Source organism: Anomaloglossus baeobatrachus, chromosome 12 (genome assembly GCF_048569485.1).
Source record: "Anomaloglossus baeobatrachus isolate aAnoBae1 chromosome 12, aAnoBae1.hap1, whole genome shotgun sequence".
In the NCBI taxonomy this organism is placed as follows: domain Eukaryota; kingdom Metazoa; phylum Chordata; class Amphibia; order Anura; family Aromobatidae; genus Anomaloglossus; species Anomaloglossus baeobatrachus.
The window spans coordinates 61,484,916-61,509,604 of NC_134364.1; the positions used below are offsets into that span (position 1 = coordinate 61,484,916).

General features: G+C 46.1%; 1 protein-coding gene and 1 long non-coding RNA gene across 4 annotated transcripts in view; one reads left to right on the forward strand and one right to left on the reverse strand.

Annotated features, from left to right (window-relative positions):
- The window catches only part of KIF26A (kinesin family member 26A), a 214,439-nt gene that overhangs the window by 188,905 nt on the left and 845 nt on the right, over nt 1–24,689 (reverse strand). The window contains exon 1 of one of the 3 annotated variants that reach the window (XM_075329915.1): nt 942–1,172. The exons of the other annotated variants lie outside the window; for them this stretch is intronic. Coding sequence (XP_075186030.1) covers nt 942–989 — 48 coding nt within the window. The 5' untranslated portion in view covers nt 990–1,172. Of the gene's footprint in view, nt 1–941; nt 1,173–24,689 lie in introns of those variants that run through there. 3 annotated transcript variants of the gene reach the window in all.
- LOC142257746 (uncharacterized) overlaps nt 24,576–24,689 on the forward strand; it is a 122,055-nt gene continuing 121,941 nt past the window's right edge. The window contains exon 1 of the long non-coding RNA XR_012727649.1: nt 24,576–24,642. This is a non-coding gene — a long non-coding RNA (uncharacterized LOC142257746). The remainder of the gene's footprint in view (nt 24,643–24,689) is intronic.

The following is a 24,689-nucleotide window of genomic DNA, read 5'->3' on the forward strand; positions in this document are numbered from 1 at the left end:
GATAAATCAGTAGGAGCATTGATGTTCTTTGTAATATTTCTTGCATTTGCTGCACTTGTAGTAATATCTATGTAACTTTTTTCCCAGTGCCACACATACAGGTTGTGGTAATAGCAATAGGAGCACGTCTAATATTTCTTACATTTATTATATATATAGTAATATTAGTATCTCTGAAACTTTTTTCTTTTTTTGATTGTGCCATGAGGGTGTATACAGTAGGAAAAAAGAGAATTACTTGTACACCTAGGGAAAATGGAAAAAAAAAGTGTGTGTATACATATCTATATAATATATATATATATATATATATATATATATACACAATTTATATATATATATAAAATTATATATAAAATTATATATATGTGCATCTCTCTCTCTCTCTCTCTATATCTATATATATATATATATATATATATATATATATATATATATATATATATATATATACATACCGGTATATACTGTATATGTGTGTGTGTGTGTGTGTGTATATATATATATGTGGGTTTGTATATGTATATGTATGTATACATATATATTTATATATCCCAATTCAGTCCCTATACCCACATTCATACAATAGCAGTACAAGTAAATCACTTATTTGACAATATATGCACTGTATTTACTACACATTATTTAGTAGTAGCAGCAACAGAATTAGTATTAGTGATGGTACACACACACACACACACACACATACATACACACACACATATATATATATATATATATATATATATATATATATATATATACATATATATATATATACATACAGTACAGTATATAGGCATTTGTTAATAGTAAAGAAGTATTAATGATGGTACATGTAGTAATAATTGATATTGCATATATATATATACAGTGCAGACAGTATACCATGTAGCAGTGCAATGTTAGTTTTCCTTGACTGCTGGAGTTCTGTCACTTACCAGCCCTGTATGATTGGCATGGCCAGCCTTGCCCAGCACAGGGACCATGGTTGTGTTGGGGTTTCCTTATGGGCACCACAAAGTGTAGCTCAGTCATGGATGAGAGTGCGCAGCTCCCAGCACTCTCCCCTATGAACAGAGCTCCTTCTGCTAGGTAATTTTGCCATCCATTCTGTCTTCCCAGGAAACATTCAGCCTCGCAGTGTGGAGGAACAAGGGGCAGGAGCGCAGCCACCTCTCCGCGGCTCTGCACTGGCCAGACTGAGTCAGGAGCCTGCAGGAGGGGAGAGTGCAGGGAGGGGCCGGGCTCATCATTACAGGATTACTGCACTTTCCCACAGACTGGGGGTCCAGCACAGGAGCTGAGCCCCCCATGCAGACATTACTGATAGAGCAGGTCCAATGGAAGACCACAGGACCACACTGTGATGTAGCAGGGTCTGGTAACTTTCTACACCTCTGCTCACAATGTATCCATATGTAATCCTGTAGAGAATATAGCAATAATAATAATACAGGTAACAAACAATGGGACAATGGCTGACAATGATTTTGCATTGAGGCTCAGAAAATGTAACTTCATTATTCTCATGTTCTTACATGGGAAAACTTGCAAAGTGTAGAAAAAAAAGTTTGCATTTTACTTATTTAAAAAATAATAAAAAAAAACAACCTTTCCGAATGGAAGGATTTTTTTTTCTTCTATACTGCTTTTTATTTGGATAAATGATCAAGCTCTGTTGGAAAGAGTTTATAAGCACTGGGCATTTTTGTCCACAGCAGCGCCTGTTTGTCCACAGCAGCGCCTGTTTGTCGACCACTGTGCGTTTGTTGTCCACTGCACATGTTTTTCGACCGTTGCACATGTGTCCACAGCAGCGCCTATTTGTCCACAGCAGCGCCTGTTTGTCCACAGCAGCGCCTATTTGTCCACAGCAGCGCCTGTTTGTCCACAGCAGCGCCTGTTTGTTCACAGCAGCGCCTGTTTGTCGGCCACTGTGCGTTTGTCAACCGTTGCACATATTTGTCCACAGCAGCTCCTGTTTGTCCACAGCAGCGCCTGTTTGTCCACAGCAGCGCCTGTTTGTCCACAGCAGCGCCTGTTTGTCCACAGCAGCGCCTGTTTGTCCACAGCAGCGCCTGTTTGTCCACAGCAGCGCCTCTTTGTCCACAGCAGCGCCTGTTTGTCCACAGCAGCGCCTGTTTGTCCACAGCAGCGCCTGTTTGTCCACAGCAGCGCCTGTTTGTCCACAGCAGCGCCTGTTTGTCGGCCACTGTGCGTTTGTTCTCCACTGCGTGTGTTTGTCTACCACTGCACATATATGTCCACAGCAGTGTATGTTTGTCGTCCACTGTGCATGTTGGTCCACCACTGCAAATGTTTTGTCGTCCTCCAGTGTGAATGATTTGGCCACCATTGTAAATGGTTTGGCCACCACTGAATGTTTGTCTACCATTGTGCATGTCCATCTACCGCTGCTAGGCTGCAGCAGCAAAACATGTGCAGTTCTTTCCAATAGAGCTTGTAGCGCTGCCCTAAAGCATGCCAATTACTAAAGCACACTGTTAACTCCTGATACTGGACGGTTTTGGTGCCACTGCACTTCTGAGGCTGCAGAACCAAAGCTGCCTCATATAGCAGCATCAAAGAGCGCACCATTCCGGCAGCAGCACAACAATGACGCTGGTCCAAACTGTCAATCAACAGAAGTGCACAAGCAGGACATCCGGAGGCTGGAAGTGGTGCCCTCCAGCAGAAAATCATGAGGCAAACTCAATTCTGTGATCATTTTGTCCTAAAAACGGTGCGGGTGCTATTCCAGTTATGCTGGTAGCCCTTGATATTGAAGACCCCTATAAGAGCTGTGCAGATCATCCATAGTAAGCAACAGGATGCCTGATAATCCAGAAGGTTATATGTTCCAGCACATACTGGGTCCAATTCATGTAGATCAGTAGATAAGCAGAAAGATGGATATCATGCAGGTAGAAAGCTACAGTAAAAGACATAAGATATAGACAGATGTGAGATACATCAGTGCCAAATGTAGTGATTGTACCACTCCGAAGGGCTGCATAATATTTGAAGGGTTATTTTAACCCAGGGAATATAAAGAAACAGGACAGAAGAATCAACGTCTTCGAAATGTGGTGCTGGAGAAGGATGTTATCAATACCATCGATGGCAAGAAGAACAAACAAATCAATTTTGAAACATATCAAGCCAGACATGTCACTCAAAGCAAAGATCACCAAGCTACGGACTTGCCTATTTTGGACACATCACACGAAGAGAGAAATCACTGGAGAAGGACATCATGGTCAGAAGAATAGAAGAAACAAGACGAAGAGGAAGACCAGCAACCCGAATGCTTGATATAATCAATAAAATGGTAGAGAAAACCCTGTGGGACCTTTCTAAGCAGAGAAGACCCTGGTGGACCTATCTAGGCAGAGAAGACACTGGTGGACCTATCTAGGCAGAGAAGACCCTGGTAGACTCATCTAGGCAGAGAAGACCCTGAGAGACTTATCTAGGTGGAGAAGATCCTGGTGAACTTATCTAGGCGGAGAAGATCCTGGTGGACCTATCTAGGCAGAGAAGATCCTGGTGGACCTATCTAGGCAGAGAAGATCCTGGTGGACCTATCTAGGCAGAGAAGACCCTGGTGGACCTATCTAGGCAGAGAAGACCCTGGTGGACCTATCTAGGTAGAGAAGACCCTGGTGGACCTATCTGGGCAGAGAAGACCCTGGTGAACCTACCTAGGCAGAGAAGACCCTGGTGGCCCTATCTAGGCAGAGAAGATCCTGGTGGACCTATCTAGGCAGAGAAGATCCTGGTGGACCTATCTAGGCAGAGAAGACCCTGGTGGACCTATCTAGGCAGAGAAGACCCTGGTGGACCTATCTAGGCAGAGAAGACCCTGGTGGACCTATCTAGGTAGAGAAGACCCTGGTGGACCTATCTAGGCAGAGAAGACCCTGGTGTACCTATCTAGGCAGAGAAGATCTTGGTGTACCTATCGAGGAATAGAAGGCCCTGATGGACCTATTTAGGCCGCACAAAATTGCTCTTCCTACAGAGTGACTTAAGTTGGCATGGCTTGAGATTGAGCTGAATGCCGTTAAATAATCATACATGCCATAATCTATTATTGGGGGATCCATTTCTGGAACTTCGACTATTGTAGATAAACAGGGTCTTCTGCTGGCCTGTTTATCAGCCCAGAAAAAAAGGAGTCAGGATGAGCATAGAATGACCGCAGCTCTCCCCGTAGTTTGAGAGTTGCTGAACGCAGAGGAATCAGAGATGGCCGAAGGTGAGGGGGAGGGGCGCACAGAATGGCTTCATAGGCCACAGGTTGTGCACCCCTATGCTAGACTTTTTTTGGAGGAAGGGTGGGTTGGTGATTCATTGGATCCTTGGAAATCCTCAGAGGATGCACCAGGTAATATTGTACCACGGCTGCTTTCTTTTTTCGTTTGCTTTTTTCTTATAGACATTGGATGGAATATCTATCTGTGACGTTATTTTGTTTTTATTCTACAGTCGTCATACGTTTCGCAGCTGAGAGTGTAGAATAGAGCCAGGTAAACCCTTTACATTTTAGAGCTGGTAATGACCCTTTCTACCACTTCCTAGACTCGCCCTCTTCTGTACCAGGGATATGTGACCCTCCGCATTAGGTAATCTGAGCATCGCCCCTGCTCCTCTCACCGCACATTATTCCTTCACTCTTGACTCTTGGGTTTCATTATTAACCATATGAGAACAGGCCGTTACAGCAGCTCATGTCTTCCTGATGGGGCGGGTGGATTTCTATATTGGCATCTGATGTAAAGCATCTGTGGTAGGACAACAGCTGAGGACGGCATCAGACTATGGAGCCTATCGTATCACATAGGGGACAACATGGAGGGGTGTGCTGTCTTTATTTTCCTCCTGTGTGTCTCCAGTCTGTCGCCAGTTCATGTTTTTTTTTTCTTGAGCAATGGACCAGTCAGTGCAAAACATCAAGCATCGAGAGCGAACGATTACTGCACTAATCCCTGGGATGTGTGCATGTTTGAGAAGCTCAAAGACTTAGTGGACAGCAGCTAAACCTTAGCCAGGTATGGCGTCTGACCTCTCAGTAAGGGCGCTAATGAAATCTGAGGATTGTGTGCGAGGGATAAGGGGCCGCCAACCAGTCACACTGGCGTATTTAAAAAAGGCAAGGGCAGAACCCTGAATACTTGCCCAGGTGAATGATAACTTAGTCAAGACCAAAATTGGGTCCCTGGAAAGTCGGGGCCCATCAGAGGCGTAACATGGGGGCACCCAGGGTGCAAAATTTCAAAACCACTAAGTGCCAGGTCCATAACTAGAACCACAGAATCACAAACACAGATTAGGGCTTTTGCACCAGTTTTCAAGCTTAAAAATGATAGTCCCATGTTTTTGAACAAATTTTTTTCCACAAAATTGTAATTTTACCATGCATTCAACACTTTTTTACAAAGTACAGTGCCTTGCAAAAGTATTCACCCCCTTAGCTTTTTACCTATTTTGTTATACATTCTAGATTACCACCTATGTTTTAAATATTTTTGTAATTCGATTTGTGTGTGATGCATCAGAACTAGTCTATGTTGGGGAAGTGAAGTGAGAAAAATATAGGCAAAAATTACATTGATAGGATAAAATAAATAAAAATTGGCGTATGCATATGTAGTCACCCCTTTTGCTATGAAGCCCCAAAAAATTATGGTGCAAGCAATTACCTTCATAAGTTATATGCTTAGTGAGAGGAATCGACCTGTTTGCGATCTAAGTGCCCCTGGGTCTGTCAGTATATACACACCTTTTAATGAAAGGCCACAGAGGCTGCAATACCATTAAGTAAGAGGAACCACTAACCAAACAACACCATGAAGACCAAGGAGATCTCCAAACAACATCATAGAGATCAAAGAGATCTCCAAACAACACCATGAAGACTAAGAAGATCTCCAAACAACACCATGAAGACCAAGGGGCTCTCCAAACAACACCATGAAAACCAAGGAGATCTCCAACCAACACCATGAAGACCAAGGACATATTCAAACAACACCAAGATGACCAAGGAGATCTCCAAACAACGCCATGAAGATTATGGAGATCTCCAAACAACACCATGAAGACCAAGGAGATCAAAGTGGTGAGAAGACAGAAGTCAGGTTTGGGTTCTAAACAAATTCCCAATCTTTAATGATCTTTCGGAGCACCATCAAATTCATTATCATCAAAGGGAAACAACATGGTACCACAACAAACCTGCCAAGAGAGAGCCACCGACCAAAACTCTCAGTCCAAGCAAGGAGTACATTAATCAGAGTCAGCACAGAGACCAAAGGTAACCCTGAAGGAGCTGCAGAGTTCCCAAGCAGAGACTGGAGTATCTGTCCATACAACCACAATAAGCCGTACATGCCATAGAGCTGGCCTTAATGGAAATGTGGCCAGAAAAAAAAGATTTACTTAAAGCCAAAATTTAGAAATCTCATTTTGATTTTCCCAAAAGACATGGGGGAGGCTTCCCAAATACATGGAGGGAGGTGCTATGTTCAGATGAGACCAAAATTGAACTTTTTGGCCACCAAGATAAATGTATTGTCCAATGCCAAACCAACACAGCTCATCACCCCAAGAACACCATCCCCACAGTGAAACATGGTGGTTGCAGCATCATGCTGATGGGATATTTTTCGACAGCAGCAGAGGGAAAAGGGTCCAAGTCGAGGGGAAGATGGATAAATAAATAATAATAATAATAAAATAATAATGGTGTGAAATACAGAGATATTTTTGAGCAAAACCTGTTTCAGTGATTTGAGACTGGGTCAGAGGTTCACCTTCCAACAAGACAGTGACCCAGAGCTACTGCTAAAGCCACACTCGAGTGATTTAAGGGGAAACATGTAAAAGTATTGAGCGGTGGAGTCACAGCCTAGACCTTAATCTAAAGGGTACTTTACACGCTGTGATCTCGCTAGCAAGATCGCAAGCGATCATACCCGCCCCCGTCGGTTGTGCGACACGAGCAAATCACTGCCCGTGCCGCACAACCTCGCTTGCCCCCGTCACATGCACTTACCTGCCCTGCGACGTCGCTCTGGCCGGCGATCCGCCTCCTTTCTAAGGGGGCGGTTTGTGTGGCGTCATAGCGACGTCACACGGCAGCCGTCCAATAGAAGCGGAGGGGCGGAGATGAGCGGGACGTAACATCCCGCCCACCTCCTTCCTTCCGCATTGCTGGTGGAGGCAGGTAAGGAGATGTTCGTCGCTCCTGCGGTGTCACACATAGCGATGTGTGCTGCCTCAGGAACGAGGAACAACATCGCTAATAAGCAGAGAACGATTTTTAGTTTCAGGACGACCTCTCCGCGGCAAACGATTTTGACCGCTTTTGCGATCGTTTAAGGTCGCCCGTACTTGTCACACACTGCGATATCGTTAATGACGCCGGATGGGCGTCACAAACACCGTGACCCCGACGATAATTCATTAACAATATCGCAGCGTGTAAAGCCCGCTTTAGTTAGAATCTGTAGTCAGACTTGAAGAGAGCTGTTCACCAGAGGAAACCATCTAACTTCAAGGAGCTGGAGTAGTTTGGCCTTGAGGAATTGGCAAAAATCCCAGTGGCAAGATATGGAAAGCTCATAGAGACTTATCCAAAGAGACTTGCAGCTGTATTTGCCACAAACGTAGTCTCTACAAGGTACTGACTTTAGGGGAATGAATAGTTTTGCACACTGAAGTTTTCAGTTATTTTGTTCTATTTGTTTCACAATAAAATGAAAACCAAATGTTCACAGTTGTCGGCATGTTTATTACATGAACTGATGCAAACCCTCAAAAAAACAGTGAAATTCCAGGTGATGAGGTAGCAAAACATGAAAAATGGCAAAGAGGGTGAATACTTTCGCAAGGCACTGTAGCTGTCAGTCGCCAGGCTTTAACGCAGATTTAGGGATGACAACTTTTTAAAAAGTCACAATTCATTCTCCATCGAGTAAAAAATATAAAATCATCTCTAGGCAGAAGTGTTAAAGCTAAAAACGATGCTAAATTGTATAAATATCAAATAATACTTCATAAATCTTGACTTAGTAAAGACTAATGCAGGCTTAAAGGGGTTTTCTTCTTTTCAGTTTTTGGTCTCTTTGACCGGACCCAGAGAGGGCGAAAACCAAATGATTTTAGTGCAGACTAATAGAGGCCAAGAACCTAACAATGGAAAATCCCATTATGAAAAACTGACTTCCAATATGCCTTCCATAGTTCCCTGATTAGTGTTAAAGCGAAGCGCTAATGTGATGCCCATGGTGAAGAAACATTGAGTGGCAATGCTGGCCAATAATTGGTCATTGCCGAGATCTCATTGCCGATGATGGGCTGCCATAGTCATCTAATGGGACTAGAGAAGTACCATACGGAGATCCAAACACCACCGACCCATGGACAAGCCTCCACACGTCTCTGTGCCTAAAAGGTGGTCGAACATGTGGGTCTAAGTTCTGCCTACAAGACCTATACCCTCCATGAATGTTTAGTAGTCTTTGTCTCAACCTTTTGGGTCAGAATTGTCAACTATAGCTAAAACCTGTCCATCCGTGATATCAGAAAATTTCATTTCCAAGATGGCAACAGGTCTCCTTGTCACGTAATACATAAAGGAAACTGTAGGGGAACAGGTCAAGTCTTACATGTAATTTATACCTATAAATATGAGCAACCACACAAGGAACGATGATAACAGTACCAAGGGCAGTGTTGGTTCTGAGATGGCATCTAAGCAAAACTATATTTGGTGCAGGGGGTGGGGTCACACCCAGACTCCGGAGACTAGAGGGCCCCAAAGAGGTCACTTTGACCCATTTCAGAGGACCAATACCATTAAAGACCTATAATAGTTGGCAGCCCTGTTGGAAATTTTGCGCTCTGACTCCCAAGAGTCAAGTTACGAGATTGAACACAGGCATTAGAAATACAACCACTTCCTAGACATACAGACCCGAATGTCTCTTAAGACAGCAGTATTCTAGACGACACGTGGGAATTGGGCCTACGTTATAGATTTTACATTGGGCCACGTATTTTGTAATTTACTCTCCTGTATTGGAGAGCAGTCCCGGGAAAACCATTTGTATCTTGGCTTATCCGGAAAGCGCCATATCAGTTTAGCACAAAATTGGTTCACGGCATACTTCAATCCCATCAACACAAACTGGATTGGGTTATAGATGTAGAACGCTCATGGGTATGTCAATATCTGCTGAACACACACATATACATACAGTGGGTACGGAAAGTATTCAGACCCCTTTACATTTTTCACTCTTTGTTTCATTGCAGCCATTTGGTGAATACAAAAAAGTTCATTTTTTTCTCATTAATGTGCACTTTCCACCCCATCCCCCATCTTGACAGAAAAAAAACCAGAAATGTAAACATTTTTGCAAATTTATTAAACAAGAAAAACTGAAATATTACTTGGTCATAAGTATTCAGATCCTTTGCTCAGACACGCTTATTTAAGTCCCATGCTGTCCATTTCCTTGTGATCCTCCTTGAGATGGTTCTACTCCTTCATTGGAGTCCAGCTGTGTTTAATTAAACTGATAGAACTTGATTTGGAAAGGCGCACATCTGTCTATACAAGACCTCACAGCTCACACTGCATGTCAGAACAAATGAGAATCATGAGGTCAAAGGAACTGCCCAAGGAGCTCAGAGACAGAATTGAGGCAAGACACAGATCTGGGCAAGGTTACAAAAGAATTTCTACAGTACTCAAGGTTCCTAAGAGTACAGTGGCCTCCATAATCCTTAAATGGAAGACGTTTGGGAACACTAGAACTCTTCCGAGACCTGACCATCCAGCCAAACTGAGCAATCATGGGAGAAGAGCCTTGGTGAGAGAGGTAAAGAAGAACCCCAAGATCACTGTGGCTGAGCTCCAGAGATGCAGTAGGAAGATGGGAGAAAGTTCCACAAAGTCACCTATCACTGCCGCCCTCCACTAGTCAGTCCTTTATAAGTAAGAAAGTAATAAATCTACAAAACCAATATATCACCGTGGCCTCCTTACCGCTCCTAAGACCGTGCTTTTTTGTACTCGTTGGAATTCGTCCCCGCTGTGGGATTCACGGCAAGAGCAGCTCGGAACGGTGGTTAGATCACAACCAGCACCAGTGACGTCCATCATCCCTAGTGACCTGTCACATGACCGGCTTCCAAGGATCCCGCTCCCCTGGATGGACACTATGGGCTAACGTTCTGGCAGCGTATTAACTTCATACTCTCGTCCTACACTGTGGTTGTGCAAGGGCTGCACAACCACATCAGGTGAGCAGTTTCTAACACCTTTCCCTATCAGCTTCTCGTAGATCCTTCACATGCGCTGCTTTGTTTAAACTCTTTACTTAGGCCTTTATGACAGAGTGGCCTGATGGAAGCCTCTCCTCAGTGCAAGACATATGAAAGCCCGCATAGAGTTTGAAGAAAAACACATGAAGGACTCCCAGACTATGAGAAATAAGATTCTCTGGTCTGAGGAGACGAAGATAGAACTTTTTGGTGATAATTCTAAGCGGTATGTGTAGAGAAAACCAGGCACTGCTCATCACCTGCCCAATACAATCCCAACAGTGACACATGGTGGTGGCAGCATCATGCTATGGGGGCAGGGACAGGACGACTGGCTGCAATTGAAGGAAAGATGAATGCAGCCAAGTACAGAGATGTCCTGGAAGAAACCTCTTCCAGAGTGCTCTGGACCTCAGACTAGGCCGAAGGTTCACCTTCCAACAAGTCAATGACCCTAAGCACACAGCTAAAATAACAAAGGAGTGGCTTCAGAACAACTCTGTGGCCATTCTTGACCGGCCCAGCCAGAGCCCTGACCTAAACCCAATTGAGCATCTCTGGAGAGACCTGAAAATGGCTGTCCACTAACGTTCATCATCCACCCTGACTGAACTGGAGACGATCTTCAAGGAAGAATGACAGAGGATCCCCAAATCCAGGATCCATCATTCACAAGAAGACTCATGGCTGTACTAGCTCAAAAGAGTCCTTCTACTCAATACTGAGCAAAGAGTCTGAATAGTTATGCCCATGTGATATTTCAGTTTATCTTGTTTAATAAATTTGCAAATTTGTTTTTTTTTTCTGTCAAGATGGGGGATGGGGTGCAAAGTGTACATTAATGAGAAAAAAAAATAACTTTTTTTGAATTTACCAAATAGCTGCAATGAAACAAATTGTGAAACATTTAAAGGGGTGTGAATACTTTCCATACCCACTGTATATACACATACAAATATATATGACCAGTAATTCTCAGCATTTGCATTCTTCTGATGATTGGAATGACACCTCCACTAGAAGATATCTCCCAACTTTCCTAACCCCCTGACCACCCTAACCCCCCCCATCCCCCATACTGCTGCACGGATATAAGGCTGCCATCACTTTTCTAACTGCCTGAATAGCTAAACAGGAGAATAACTTGATTTTTCACGTCCCCCACCAAGGATCCAGGGGATCAGGAAAAGGGGGGTATACAGCATTACTAATAATGGTTTTATTACACTCGTCCACCCTAACCAATTCCAGACACTAAAATCCAATGTGAGCAGATACACTAGGAATGTATGACGCAGCGTGCGCAGGATTCCAGCAGCGCTGGTGGTTCCATACCATATGGCCAGGACCTCACTACCTGCCGGTGCCTGTAGCATTGCCTGCCTGCCTGCCTTCCCGGACAGCTTACACACACATGTGTTTAGCTAACAGCTAGATGCGCCTGTTTCATTAACCCAATTTGTCAGCCTTTATTCCAAAGACAAGACAAACCCACATCCTTTATATCACCATGCAAGGAAACGCTCACTCAGACGTTGAATATGTATGTACTGCCTCCAACCAGGGCTGTATTTTGCCTTCGTGCTGCCCTAGGCACTTTAAGTGGTCGCGCCCCTTAGTGACAACGTAAAACTGAGTTTTCGCACACGACATCTGTTTAAGGCAGATCTACTCTGTAGCACACTTTAAAAAGTATCAATAAGAAACGAACCCCCCCCCCAATGGGAATCACCACAGGCACATCAAAACATAGCATGAGTATAAAATATTCCCACCACACCGTCCCCACTTATATACTGTGACTGTGACACTGCCCCTAATAAACACCACACTGCCCTCCCTTATAAACTACTGTATATCCACCACACCTTCCTCGATTATGAAATATGATCTGTACATTGTGAGGAGGGAGCAGCATGATGTGAGGACAATGTCCCATGCATGCTGCCCCCTCCTCACAATGTCCCATGCATGCTGCCCCCTCCTCACAATGTCCCATGCATGCTGCCCCCTCCTCACAATGTCCCATGCATGCTGCCCCCTCCTCACAATGTCCCATGCATGCTGCTCCCTCGTCACAATGTCCCATGCATGCTGCTCCCTCCTCACAATGTCCCATGCTTGCTGCCCCCTCCTCACAATGTCCCATGCATGCTGCCCCCTCCTCACAATGTCCCATGAATGCTGCCCCCTCCTCACAATGTCCCTTGCATGCTGCCCCCTCCTCACAATGTCCCATGCATGCTGCCCCCTCCTCACAATGTCCCATGCATGCTGCCCCCTCCTCACAATGTCCCATGCATGCTGCTCCCTCCTCACAATGTCTCATGCATGCTGCCCCCTCCTCACAATGTCCCATGCATGCTGCTCCCTCCTCACAATGTCCCATGCATGCTGCTCCCTCCTCACAATGTCCCATGCATGCTGCTCCCTCCTCACAATGTCTCATGCATGCTGCCCCCTCCTCAGTGTCCCATGCATGCTGCCCCCTTCTCACAATGTCCCATGCATGCTGCCCCCTCCTCACAATGTCTCATGCATGCTGCCCCCTCCTCAGTGTCCCATGCATGCTGCCCCCTTCTCACAATGTCCCATGCATGCTGTCCCTCTCCATGAGCTCCTAATGCTGCCTTCCTCTTTTCCATAATGAGACCTTCATGTTGCCCCACTCATGCTAAGACCACCACACTAACGCTTATGCTGAGACCCCCCACACACACACTACCCCACTCTTGATATTGACTCCCCTACATTGCTCCACTCCATACTGATCCCACACATGCTGCCCCTTCTTCACAATGAGCTCCCAATGCTGCCCCCTCTTATTCTGAGTCCTTACACTCCCCCCACCCAATCGATTTTGTCATTGCACTATCCCTCATCCCTTGTCCTCTGTCTCTAGCATTAGCCCCTCTCTCCCACTCCCCCAGCATCAGCCTCTCTCCCCCAGCATCAGCCTCTATCTTCCCTCAGCATCAGCCTCTCTTCCCCAGTCTCAGCCTTTGCCTCCCCCCAGCCTCAGCCTGCCCCAGTCTCCGCCTCAGCCTCCCTCCAGCCTCCCTCCAGTCTCAGCCTCAGCCTCCCTCAAGTCTCAGCCTCAGCCTCCCTCCAGTCTCAGCCTCAGCCTCCCTCCAGCCTCCCCCCAGTCTCTGCCTCTGCCTCCCTCCAGCCTCCCCCCAGTCTCTGCCTCTGCCTCCCTCCAGCCTCCCCCCAGTCTCAGCCTCAGCCTCCCTCCAGTCTCAGCCTCAGCCTCCCTCCAGCCTCCCCCCAGTCTCAGCCTCAGTCTCCCTCCAGCCTCCCCCCAGTCTCAGCCTCCCTCCAGTCTCAGCCTCTGCCTCCCTCAAGTCTCAGCCTCAGCCTCCCTCCAGTCTCAGCCTCAGCCTCCCTCCAGCCTCCCCCCAGTCTCTGCCTCTGCCTCCCTCCAGCCTCCCCCCAGTCTCTGCCTCTGCCTCCCTCCAGCCTCCCCCCAGTCTCAGCCTCAGCCTCCCTCCAGTCTCAGCCTCAGCCTCCCTCCAGCCTCCCCCCAGTCTCAGCCTCAGTCTCCCTCCAGCCTCCCCCCAGTCTCAGCCTCCCTCCAGTCTCAGCCTCTGCCTCCCTCCAGCCTCCCCCAGTCTCTGCCTCTGCCTCCCTCCAGCCTCCCCCCAGTCTCTGACTCTGCCTCCCTCCAGCCTCCCCCCAGTCTCTGCCTCTGCCTCCCTCCAGCCTCCTCCCCAGTCTCTGCCTCTGCCTCCCTCCAGCCTCCCCCCAGTCTCTGCCTCTGCCTCCCTCCAGCCTCCCCCCAGTCTCAGCCTCTGCCTCTCTCCAGCCTCCCCCCAGTCTCAGCCTCTGCCTCCCTCCAGCCTCCCCCCAGTCTCTGCCTCTGCCTCCCTCCAGCCTCCCCCCAGTCTCTGCCTCTGCCTCCCTCCAGCCTCCCCCAGTCTCAGCCTCTGCCTCCCTCCAGCCTCCCCACAGTCTCAGCCTCTGCCTCCCTCCAGTCTCAGCCTCTGCCTCCCTCCAACCTCCCCCCAGTCTCAGCCTCTGCCTCCCTCCAGCCTCCCCCCAGTCTCTGCCTCTGCCTCCCTCCAGCCTCCCCCCAGTCTCTGCCTCTGCCTCCCTCCAGCCTCCCCCCAGTCTCTGCCTCTGCCTCCCTCCAGCCTCCCCCCAGTCTCTGCCTCTGCCTCCCTCCAGCCTCCCCCCAGTCTCAGCCTCTGCCTCTCTCCAGCCTCCCCCAGTCTCAGCCTCTGCCTCCCTCCAGCCTCTTCCCAGTCTCTGCCTCTGCCTCCCTCCAGCCTCCCCCCAGTCTCTGCCTCTGCCTCCCTCCAGCCTCCCCCAGTCTCAGCCTCTGCCTCCCTCCAGCCTCCCCACAGTCTCAGCCTCTGCCTCCCTCCAGTCTCAGCCTCTGCCTCCCTCCAACCTCCCCCCAGTCTCAGCCTCTGCCTCCCTCCAGCCTCCCCACAGTCTCAGCCTCTGCCTCCCTCCAGTCTCAGCCTCTGCCTCCCTCCAACCTCCCCCCAGTCTCAGCCTCTGCCTCTCTCCAGTCTCAGCCTCTGCCTCCCTCCAGCCTCCCCCCAGTCTCAGCCTCTGCCTCCCTCCAGTTTCAGCCTCTGCCTCCCTGCAGTCTCTGCCTCTGCCTCCCTCCAGCCTCCCCCCAGCCTCTGCCTCCCTCCAGCCTCCCCCCAGTCTCAGCCTCTGCCTCCCTCCAGCCTCTTCCCAGCCTCTGCCTCCCTCCAGCCTCCCCCCAGTCTCTGCCTCTGCCTCCCTCCAGCCTCCCCACAGTCTCTCCCTCTGCCTCCCTCCAGTCTCCCCCCAGTCTCAGCCTCTGCCTCCCTCCAGCCTCCCCCCAGTCTCTGCCTCTGCCTCCCTCCAGCCTCCCCCCAGTCTCAGCCTCTGCCTCTCTCCAGCCTCCCCCAGTCTCAGCCTCTGCCTCCCTCCAGCCTCCCCCCAGTCTCTGCCTCTGCCTCCCTCCAGCCTCCCCCCCAGTCTCTGCCTCTGCCTCCCTCCAGCCTCCCCCAGTCTCAGCCTCTGCCTCCCTCCAGCCTCCCCACAGTCTCAGCCTCTGCCTCCCTCCAGTCTCAGCCTCTGCCTCCCTCCAGCCTCCCCCCAGTCTCAGCCTCTGCCTCTCTCCAGTCTCAGCCTCTGCCTCCCTCCAGCCTCCCCCCAGTCTCAGCCACTGCCTCCCTCCAGTCTCAGCCTCTGCCTACCTCCAGCCTCCCCCCAGTCTCAGCCTCTGCCTTCCTCCAGCCTCCCCCCAGTCTCAGCCTCTGCCTCCCTCCAGCCTCCCCCCAGTCTCAGCCTCTGCCTCCCTCCAGTATCTGCCTTTGCCGCCTCACCCCCCCGCATGCGCAGATCTCTGGTCTGCATTAGAGACACTCCCACGCTCCTTATGAATCCACTTACCTGCTCCAGTGCCCGCCGCCATCTTCCTGGCTCACGTGAGTATCCTCTTCTGACACCGGCTTCCATCACGGCGTCCTCCACGGCGTCCTGCTGTGAGCTCTGCATGTGACGTCCACACAGCAGTGGACGCAGCACAGAGGAAGGAGCTGATTGGCGCGCGCCTGTGACCCCGGAAGTGCAGGCGCCGGCAGTTCCGGGGTCAATCAGCTCCCTGTGCTCGGCGGCCACAAAAAAAAAAATGTAAAAAAAAAAAAAAAAAAAAAATTTTTTTTTTTTTTGCTGCCAGAAGGTGCCGCCCCTCACAATCTGCCGCCCTAGGCACCGGACCACGGGTGCCTAATGGTAAATACGGCCCTGCCTCCAACAACAACCGGTGACACCACCCCCTACACACACATCCCCAAACTAGTTAAAGGGGCACTGAAGCCAAACTCCAGGGCATATATAATGCAGCAAATAGCACCCAGAGAATAAAGAGTAAGAAAACCTCTATTTCCAAACATGAAAGTGGCTGATAACAGGGAACAACAGATTGAGTGGAGAGAAACGAGAATCTAGTATTTTCATTATTCTTTTTTATGCTTTGCTGATATAGCACCATCATATTCCACAGCACTTTACAGACGTCATCACTGTCCCCATTGGGGCTCACAATCTAAATTCCCTAACACTATGTCTTTGGAGTGTGGGAGGAAACCGGAGAATCTGAAGGAAACTCACGCAAACACGGGGAGAACATACAAACTCCTTGCAGATGTTGTCCTTGTCGGCATTCAAACCCAGGACCTCAGCACTGCAAGACTACAGTGCTAACCACTGAGCCACTGTACAGTGCTAACCACTGAGCCACCATACAATGCTAACAACTGAGCCACCATACAGTGCTAACCCCTGAGCCACCGTGTGCTAACCACTGAGCCACCATACAGTGCTAACCACTGAACCAACATACAGTGATAACTACTGAACCACTGAGCCCCCATACAGTGAAAACCACTGAACCACAGTACAGTGCTAACCACTGAGCCACCATACAGTGAAAACCACTGAGCCAACATACAGTGAAAACCACTGAGCCACCATACAGTGAAAACCACTGAGCCAACATACAGTGCTAAGCACTGGGCCACCGAATAGTGCTAACTACTGAACCACTGTACAGTGCTAACCACTGAGCTACCATATAGTGCTAGCCACTGAACCACCGTAGTCATATCCACTGAGCCACCGTATAGTGCTAACCACTGAACCACGATACACTGCTAACCACTGAGCCATGATACAGTGAAAACCACTGAGACACCATACAGTGCTAAGCACTGAGCCTAGTATGTTTTCACAAGAGTTGTGTGTCACAGCGCCACCTAGCACTGAATTTTTAGGCAGTGCTTATACTCTTATGTGACTCCATGAGAACAAAGTAGAATATCAACCAGTGTAACCAGCCAAGATCAGAACGTGTCAAAACAGGTGGATGACATCAAAATACAATGTGCACCGCAAAACAATGAACAATGATCAAAGTGCGAGAAAGTAACACAATGGCCTAGGTGTGGTGCTTTCTTTTTTTAATGAGTGTGGTAGGTAGGTAAATATGAGAGATGGAACTGAGAAAGGTAGATACGTTATAGAGTGCAAAAGCTGCCAAGTAAGCGTTATCCACAGCAAATTACTAGAGGGAAAAAGAAGGCAGCGCTCCAAAATACACAAAAACGTGCGCACCTTATTAGCCATTATTAGTCTTTATTAGACTTTATTAGCCACATGGGCTAATAAAGTCACACTTTTTTGTCTATTTTAGAGAGTTGCCTTCTCTTCTTTTTCTCTGATAGATGGATAGATAGAGGGATGGATAGATAGAGGGATGGATAGATAGAGGGATGGATAGATAGAGGGATGGATAGAGGGATAGATAGAGGGATGGATAGATAGAGGGATGGATAGAGGGATGGATAGATAGATAGAGGGATGGATAGATAGATAGATAGATGGATGGATAGATAGATAGAGGGATGGATAGATAGATAGAGGGATGGATAGATAGAGGGATGGATAGATAGATAGATAGATGGATAGAGGGATAGATAGATAGATATATAGATAGAGGGATGGATAGATAGAGGGATGGATAGAGGGATAGATAGATAGAGGGATGGATAGATAGATAGAGGGATGGATAGATAGATAGATAGATGGATGGATAGATAGATAGAGGGATGGATAGATAGAGGGATGGATAGAGGGATGGATAGATAGAGGGATGGATAGAGGGATAGATAGATAGAGGGATGGATAGATAGATAGAGGGATGGATAGATAGATAGATAGATGGATGGATAGATAGATAGAGGGATGGATAGATAGATAGAGGGATGGATAGATAGAGGGATGGATAGATAGATAGATGGATAGAGGGATAGATAGATAGATAGATATATAGATAGAGGGATGGATAGATAGAGGGATGGATAGAGGGATAGATAGATAGAGGGATGGATAGATAGATAGAGGGATGGATAGATAGATAGAGGGATGGATAGATAGATAGAGGGATGGATAGATAGATAGAGGGATGGATAGATAGATAGATAGAGGGATGGATAGATAGATAGATAGAGGGATAGATAGATAGATAGAGGGATAGATAGATAGATAATAATAATAATAATAATAGATAGATATATAGATATATAGATATATAGAGGGATGGATATATAGATAGATAGAGGAATGGATAGATAGAGGGATGGTTAGATAGAGGGATGGATAGAGGGATAGATAAAGGGATGGATAGATAGAGGGATAGATAGATAGATAGATAGATAGATAGAGGGATGGATAGATAGAAGGATGGATAGATAGAGGGATAGATAGATAGAGGGATGGATAGAGGGATGGATAGATAGAGGGATAGAGGGATAGATAAAGGGATGGATAGATAGATAGATAGATAGATAGAGGGATGGATAGATAAAGGGATGGATAGATAGATAGATAGAGGGATAGATAGATAGAGGGATGGATGGATAGATAGATAGATAGAGGGATAGATAGATAGATAGATAGAGGGATGGATAGATAAAGGGATGGATAGATAGATAGATAGAGGGATGGATAGAGAGAGGGATGGATAGATAGATAGATAGATGGATAGATAGATAGAGGGATGGATAGATAAAGGGATGGATAGATAGATAGATAGATAGAGGGATGGATAGATAGATAGATAGAGGGATGGATGGATAGATAGATAGAGGGATAGATAGATAGAGGGATGGATGGATAGATAGAGGAATGGATAGATAGATAGATAGAGGGATGGATAGATAGATAGATAGATAGAGGGATAGATAGAGGGATGGATAGATAGAGGGATGGATAGATAGATAGAGGGATAGATAGATAGATAGAGAGATAGATAGAGAGATAGAGGGATAGATAGAGGGATGGATAGATAGAGGGATAGATAGATAGATAGAGAGATAGATAGAGAGATAGATAGAGAGATAGAGGGATAGATAGAGGGATAGATAGAGGGATGGATAGATAGAGGGATAGATAGATAGATAGATAGAGAGATAGATAGAGAGATAGAGGGATAGATAGAGGGATGGATAGATAGAGGGATGGATAGATAGATAGAGGGATAGATAGATAGATAGAGGGTAGATAGAGGGATAGATAGAGGGATGGATAGATGGATAGGTAGGTAGGATAAATAGATAATTGCAATGGAAACATATGTAACACTCTGAGGTCTCATAGGACTGCATTGAACACTTTTTAAACTGTTTAACAAAAACACAGCCTAAAGCCTGCTTTACATGTTGCAATTTCGCATACGATATCGTATGCGATTTGCAACGTTCCCATCGTATGTGTGCACAAACGTGCACAAACATGTTGCACAAACGATTATTTGCTGTCACACGTACTTACCCGTCCATATGACCTCGATGTGGGCGGCGAACGTCCACTTCCTGGAGTGGGAGGGAGGTTCGGCGTCACAGCGACGCCACGCGGCAGCCGGCCAATAGAAGCGGAGGGGCGGAGCTGAGCGGGATGTAAACATCCCGCCCACCTCCTTCCTTCCGCATTGCTGGCTGGAGCCGCGGGATGCTGGTAAGATCTGTTCATTCTTCCTGGGGTGTCACACACTGCGATGTGCACTACCCCGGGTACGATGAACAATCTGACATTCAATTCTAGAGAAAGGTACGATGTATATGCGATGAACGTTTTACCATTCAATCGCAACCGCACATACCTGTCACACACTGCAATGTAACTTACGATACCGGATGTGCGTCACTTACGATGTGACCCCGCCAACACATTGTAAGATACATTGCAGCGTGTAAAGCGGGCTTTAGAAATGTCAGTGACCTTCACATACACAGCTATGGATAATCCGATTCTAGTCATTTTTAACTGCTGTCCACCCACACAGACACTGTCATGATTGTTCAGTGTTTTACGGCTTTCTTTACCTATCTCTATGGCTGAGGTTTGCGCTCTGGCATCCTCTCACTATTTCTATTACCTACAATGCGGCTGCTGCATTCCCTGCCTCCTACCTTTATACAGGCTATGCTGGTCCACCTTGATAGGCTGTGCTATAAAATGTGATGCAATAGCCGCGAGGCAGCATTGGGAATCCCACCTGAGGTCATGTGATCCTTCTCTGACGCAATCTACTGCTTTATGTGAAAAGGTGGTAAGAATTTTCTTTTTGGGGGGAATTCTTGCGGTATTGAATTGCAAATTGTTTGAATCTGTCAGGTTTGACACAAATTTGAATCAATTTCTTCATCTCTAATAGATGTGAAATAGATATATGTAGAATTATGTAAATTACTTGTTTTTTTATTTTATGAAATAAATACTTATAGCAGAGATATAGGAGGATATACAGAGGAGCAACATGATGGAGAGATGGATAAATAACAGATACATTGATGGATGGATAGATATATAGAAGGATGGATAGATAGAGGGATAGATAGAGGGATGGGATGGATAGAGGGATGGATAGAGGAATAGATTTATGGATGGAGGGATAGATTTATGGAGGGATAGATTTATGGATGGAGGGATAGATAGAAAGATAAATGGATGGAGAGATGGATGGATAGATTCAGGAATAGATAGATGGAGGGATAGATCGATAGATGGAGGAATAGATACATCGATTGAGGGATAGATAAATAGAGGGATAGATAGATAGATAGATAGATGGAGGAATAGATAGATTGAAGGATAGATGGAAGGATAGATAGATCAGTAGATGGAGGAATAGATACATAGATGGAGGGATAGATAGATCGCTAGATGGAAGAATAGATAGGTGGAGGGATAGATGGATGGATAGATAGAGGAGGGCTAAATAGATAGAGGGATAGATAGATCGATAGATGGAGGAATAGATACATAGAGGGATAGATGAGGGCTAGATGGAGGGATAGATAGATAGATAGATAATAGATTGAAGGATAGATAGATCATAGCACTGGTGCAATCTGACTGATGCCTTCTCCACCTTCAAAGCAGGAGTAATTGTGCATTATGAGGAGCTTGTGGACTGCACAGTGCCCATACATTGTTCTTTCCCAGGGGTCCCTTCTGCCTGTGCCCACCACTGCATAGATCTATAATCCCTCAGACCATGGTAACAATACTCCACATGACTTCGCACCCGGGTCTTGGAGACTGAGGGGCCCAAAAAAGTCCCTTCTGCCTATATGAGAACTGGGGCCATGGTGGAGCTTTTGCATTGGGGCCCATGAGCTGCAAGTTACGCTAGTGCAAATAACATACAGAACGCCACTTTTTCCAGCATTATGTTGCATGTAGACAGAATGTCAGCTCTTGGAGCTTTGTGACTTTTCGCACTTGCGGAGGATTTTTTTAGCTCGCCCTCCCTGCTGTCAGCAGCTTCCTTCCCTCTATGCAGAGTCCCTGCAGTATCTGAAGCAGCAGTGCCACCTGCTGGCCACATGCAGGACTGCAGCCAGCAGTCCCCTGACACCTCCCATGTCCTTATGCTCACTGATTCTTTCTTAAACTAACACAAGATGACAGTGTGTAGTTTAACCCCAGGGAAAGCCATCTTTTCATGCCGCACTCTCTCCCGTATCTGCACTCTCTCTCTACATTATAAAAGCGTTATACACACTTAAGAACGGTTCCACCATTAATATATTAAAACCGTTGCCTTTCAGGAAACTTCCCAGCCAAGTGCATAACTTAAAGGAGTACAAAGCCTACAATCATTCACACATGTGTATATATCTAGCAATACAGCCGTGATTGCAATAGCATCCCTCGCTGTTGTCAGCCTGATTGCAGAGAACAATACATTATATAGAGCCACACAATAACTTTAGATGGCGGTCAATTTGCCATCTAAAAAAGGATGGCTTATAAGGCCTAGCCCCGTACATGCCTCATCAACCCTTCCGGTTGCCGCCTTACTTAGTGCCCATTAATGGTGGGAACTTGGTTTAACACTAGAAGTCCCAGAGAGGGGTCATTTGACATTTCTACCATTGGAACCCTATGGAGCTTGAAATTCCTGGGACTTCTAGTGTTAAACAGGGGCTGGCATATCATTGGTACAACCCTAGAGCCAAGGGGTACCACATCTACCTCCAAAGTAGGTGCAATTGTGCATTTGTATGAGTTTTTGGGCTGCAAAGGGGCAAAATTGTTCTTACACAGGAGCCCTTTTTTGTCAGTATCCACCAGTATCGTATTGTTTATTAGAATTTTACTTATTTTTTTTTATTATTATTATTATTATTATTATGCTTTTATAATGTTATTATTATACTATTTTGTGTTTCTCGCCCCCCACTACATGTATCGCAGTACATTCTAGTATTTATAATGTAGCATGCCCTGGTCGTGCCACAATTAAGCATCCCAGCGTGTGCCCTGTACGGGGGTGGTGGGGGGACATCGCTCCGAGGCCTGAAGACCATACAGATTGTGGTCTGTCCTACAGATTTAATCCATCTCAGTGGGGCGGCGATGGCTCCGCACATTACACGGTCTGTTGGAGTCATTACATTTACGTCCCCTTGATACTTTCACTCTAAATAATACACCTGTGCTATTTTAAAGTTGCATTGTCTCTCCCTTTGTGCGCAAGTTTTGATTAGCATGTATTATTCAGGCACAGGCGTCCTCCCGGGGGGGTATGTGTCATTTTTGTTGGGTGAGGGGAATGATTACGTAAACTGTAAGCACACACATACACACACACACACACACACAAAAAGGCTGTATATATATATAAAACGATCGCCAATAAGCGGTCCCCGAGTTAGGAGATTCGCTATGATTGGGCGTCGTTTGTGTACATTACCGTAATGATCCCGGTCATTCAGGACAACAAATCGCTACAGACCAGTCATCATCATAAATACATACAGCCATGCAGAATTTTGCTCATTTAATGGTCAACCCTGGGGCAGACGTGCTGCTCCTGCTCCCACTCTCTATGGGACCTGAGCGTGTCTCTAGTTTAAAGATTTTTAAAAGGGATAATGAGACACTCCAGCCCGGCTTCTTGCAATGCCCTAAAGGCTAGCACAGAACCGAAGGAGTTAGCCAGAGCTATTAAATTTTAATCTGTTCTCCATCCAATGCCTCTCTCTTCTGCTTCACTTGTTTCAGGCTGAGTGCATAGAAGAGGCGCCTGAGCAGCGCCCCAAGTGGACAGTTTGAGATCTGCAGCTTAAGGTTAAGCCTGTAAATGATAAAATAAATCAAAGAGTGCAAATGATAAAATAAAGCACAGACTGAAAAGGATAAAATAAAGCACAGACTGAAAAGGATAAAATTAAGCATATAGTGCAAATGATAAAATAAAGTACAGACTGAAAAGGATAAAATAAAGCACAGACTGAAAAGGATAAAATTAAGTATATAGTGCAAAAGATGAAATAAAGCACAGACTGAAAAGGATAAAATAAAGCAAAGATTGCAATAGATTAAAAAAACACATTGAAAAGGATAAAATAAAGCAAACAGTGCAAATGATAAAATAAAGCAAGAGTGCAAAAGATATAATAAAGCACAGACTAAAAAGGATAAATATAGCAAAGACTGCAAGTGATAAAATAAAGCACAGACTAAAAAGGATAGAATAAAGCAAAGACTGCAAATGATAAAATAAAGCACAGACTAAAAGGGATAGAATAAAGCAAGGACTGCAAATGATAAAATAAAGCACAGACTAAAAAGGATAGAATAAAGCAAAGACTGCAAATGATAAAGCAGAGGCTTTAAAGGATAAAATAAAGCAAAGAGTGCAAAAGATAAAACAAAGCACAGACTGAAAAGGATCAAATAAAGCAAAGAGTGAAAAGGATAATAAATGGATAGACATAAAAGGATAATCATTTGCAAAGAGTGCAAATTATAAAATAAAGCACAGACTTAAGATGATAAAATAAAGTAAAGCCTTAGTATCAAATGCCTTATAAATGCAATAAAGATAATAAGTATAAGCATCCTTTTTGTGACCTGTATATATAAATATTTCTGGATCTTGGGTTTTATTGGGTACACAGAGCTCCATGCCACGGACGAGCACAGCCCTATCCCTCCACCCTGGCTGCAGTAATAAGGATAGGCTTCTGTTATGGTACATTTTCCTCCAGGACACCCTGGAGAATAGAGCAAGGAGGAAAGTTAAGAGAATGAATGCTGCTGATTGATGTTGGGGGAACAGCCCTGGTCAGATCCCTTTAGGTAGCTGCTGTCAAAGTTGCAAAGTGTAGATTATTAACTCTTGGCAGCCTGGGCTTATCTGCAGGGGGCGGCAGGCAGCGCCCCCTGATGAAGCCTGCGCTCTGCCTGCGTTAATATTTGATGCGCTTGTTTTATCTGAGTGCTCCTGTCATCCATCAGCATCAGGTAGGATTTTCACTGTTAGCTATGCTATCAAAATCACATAGATAAGA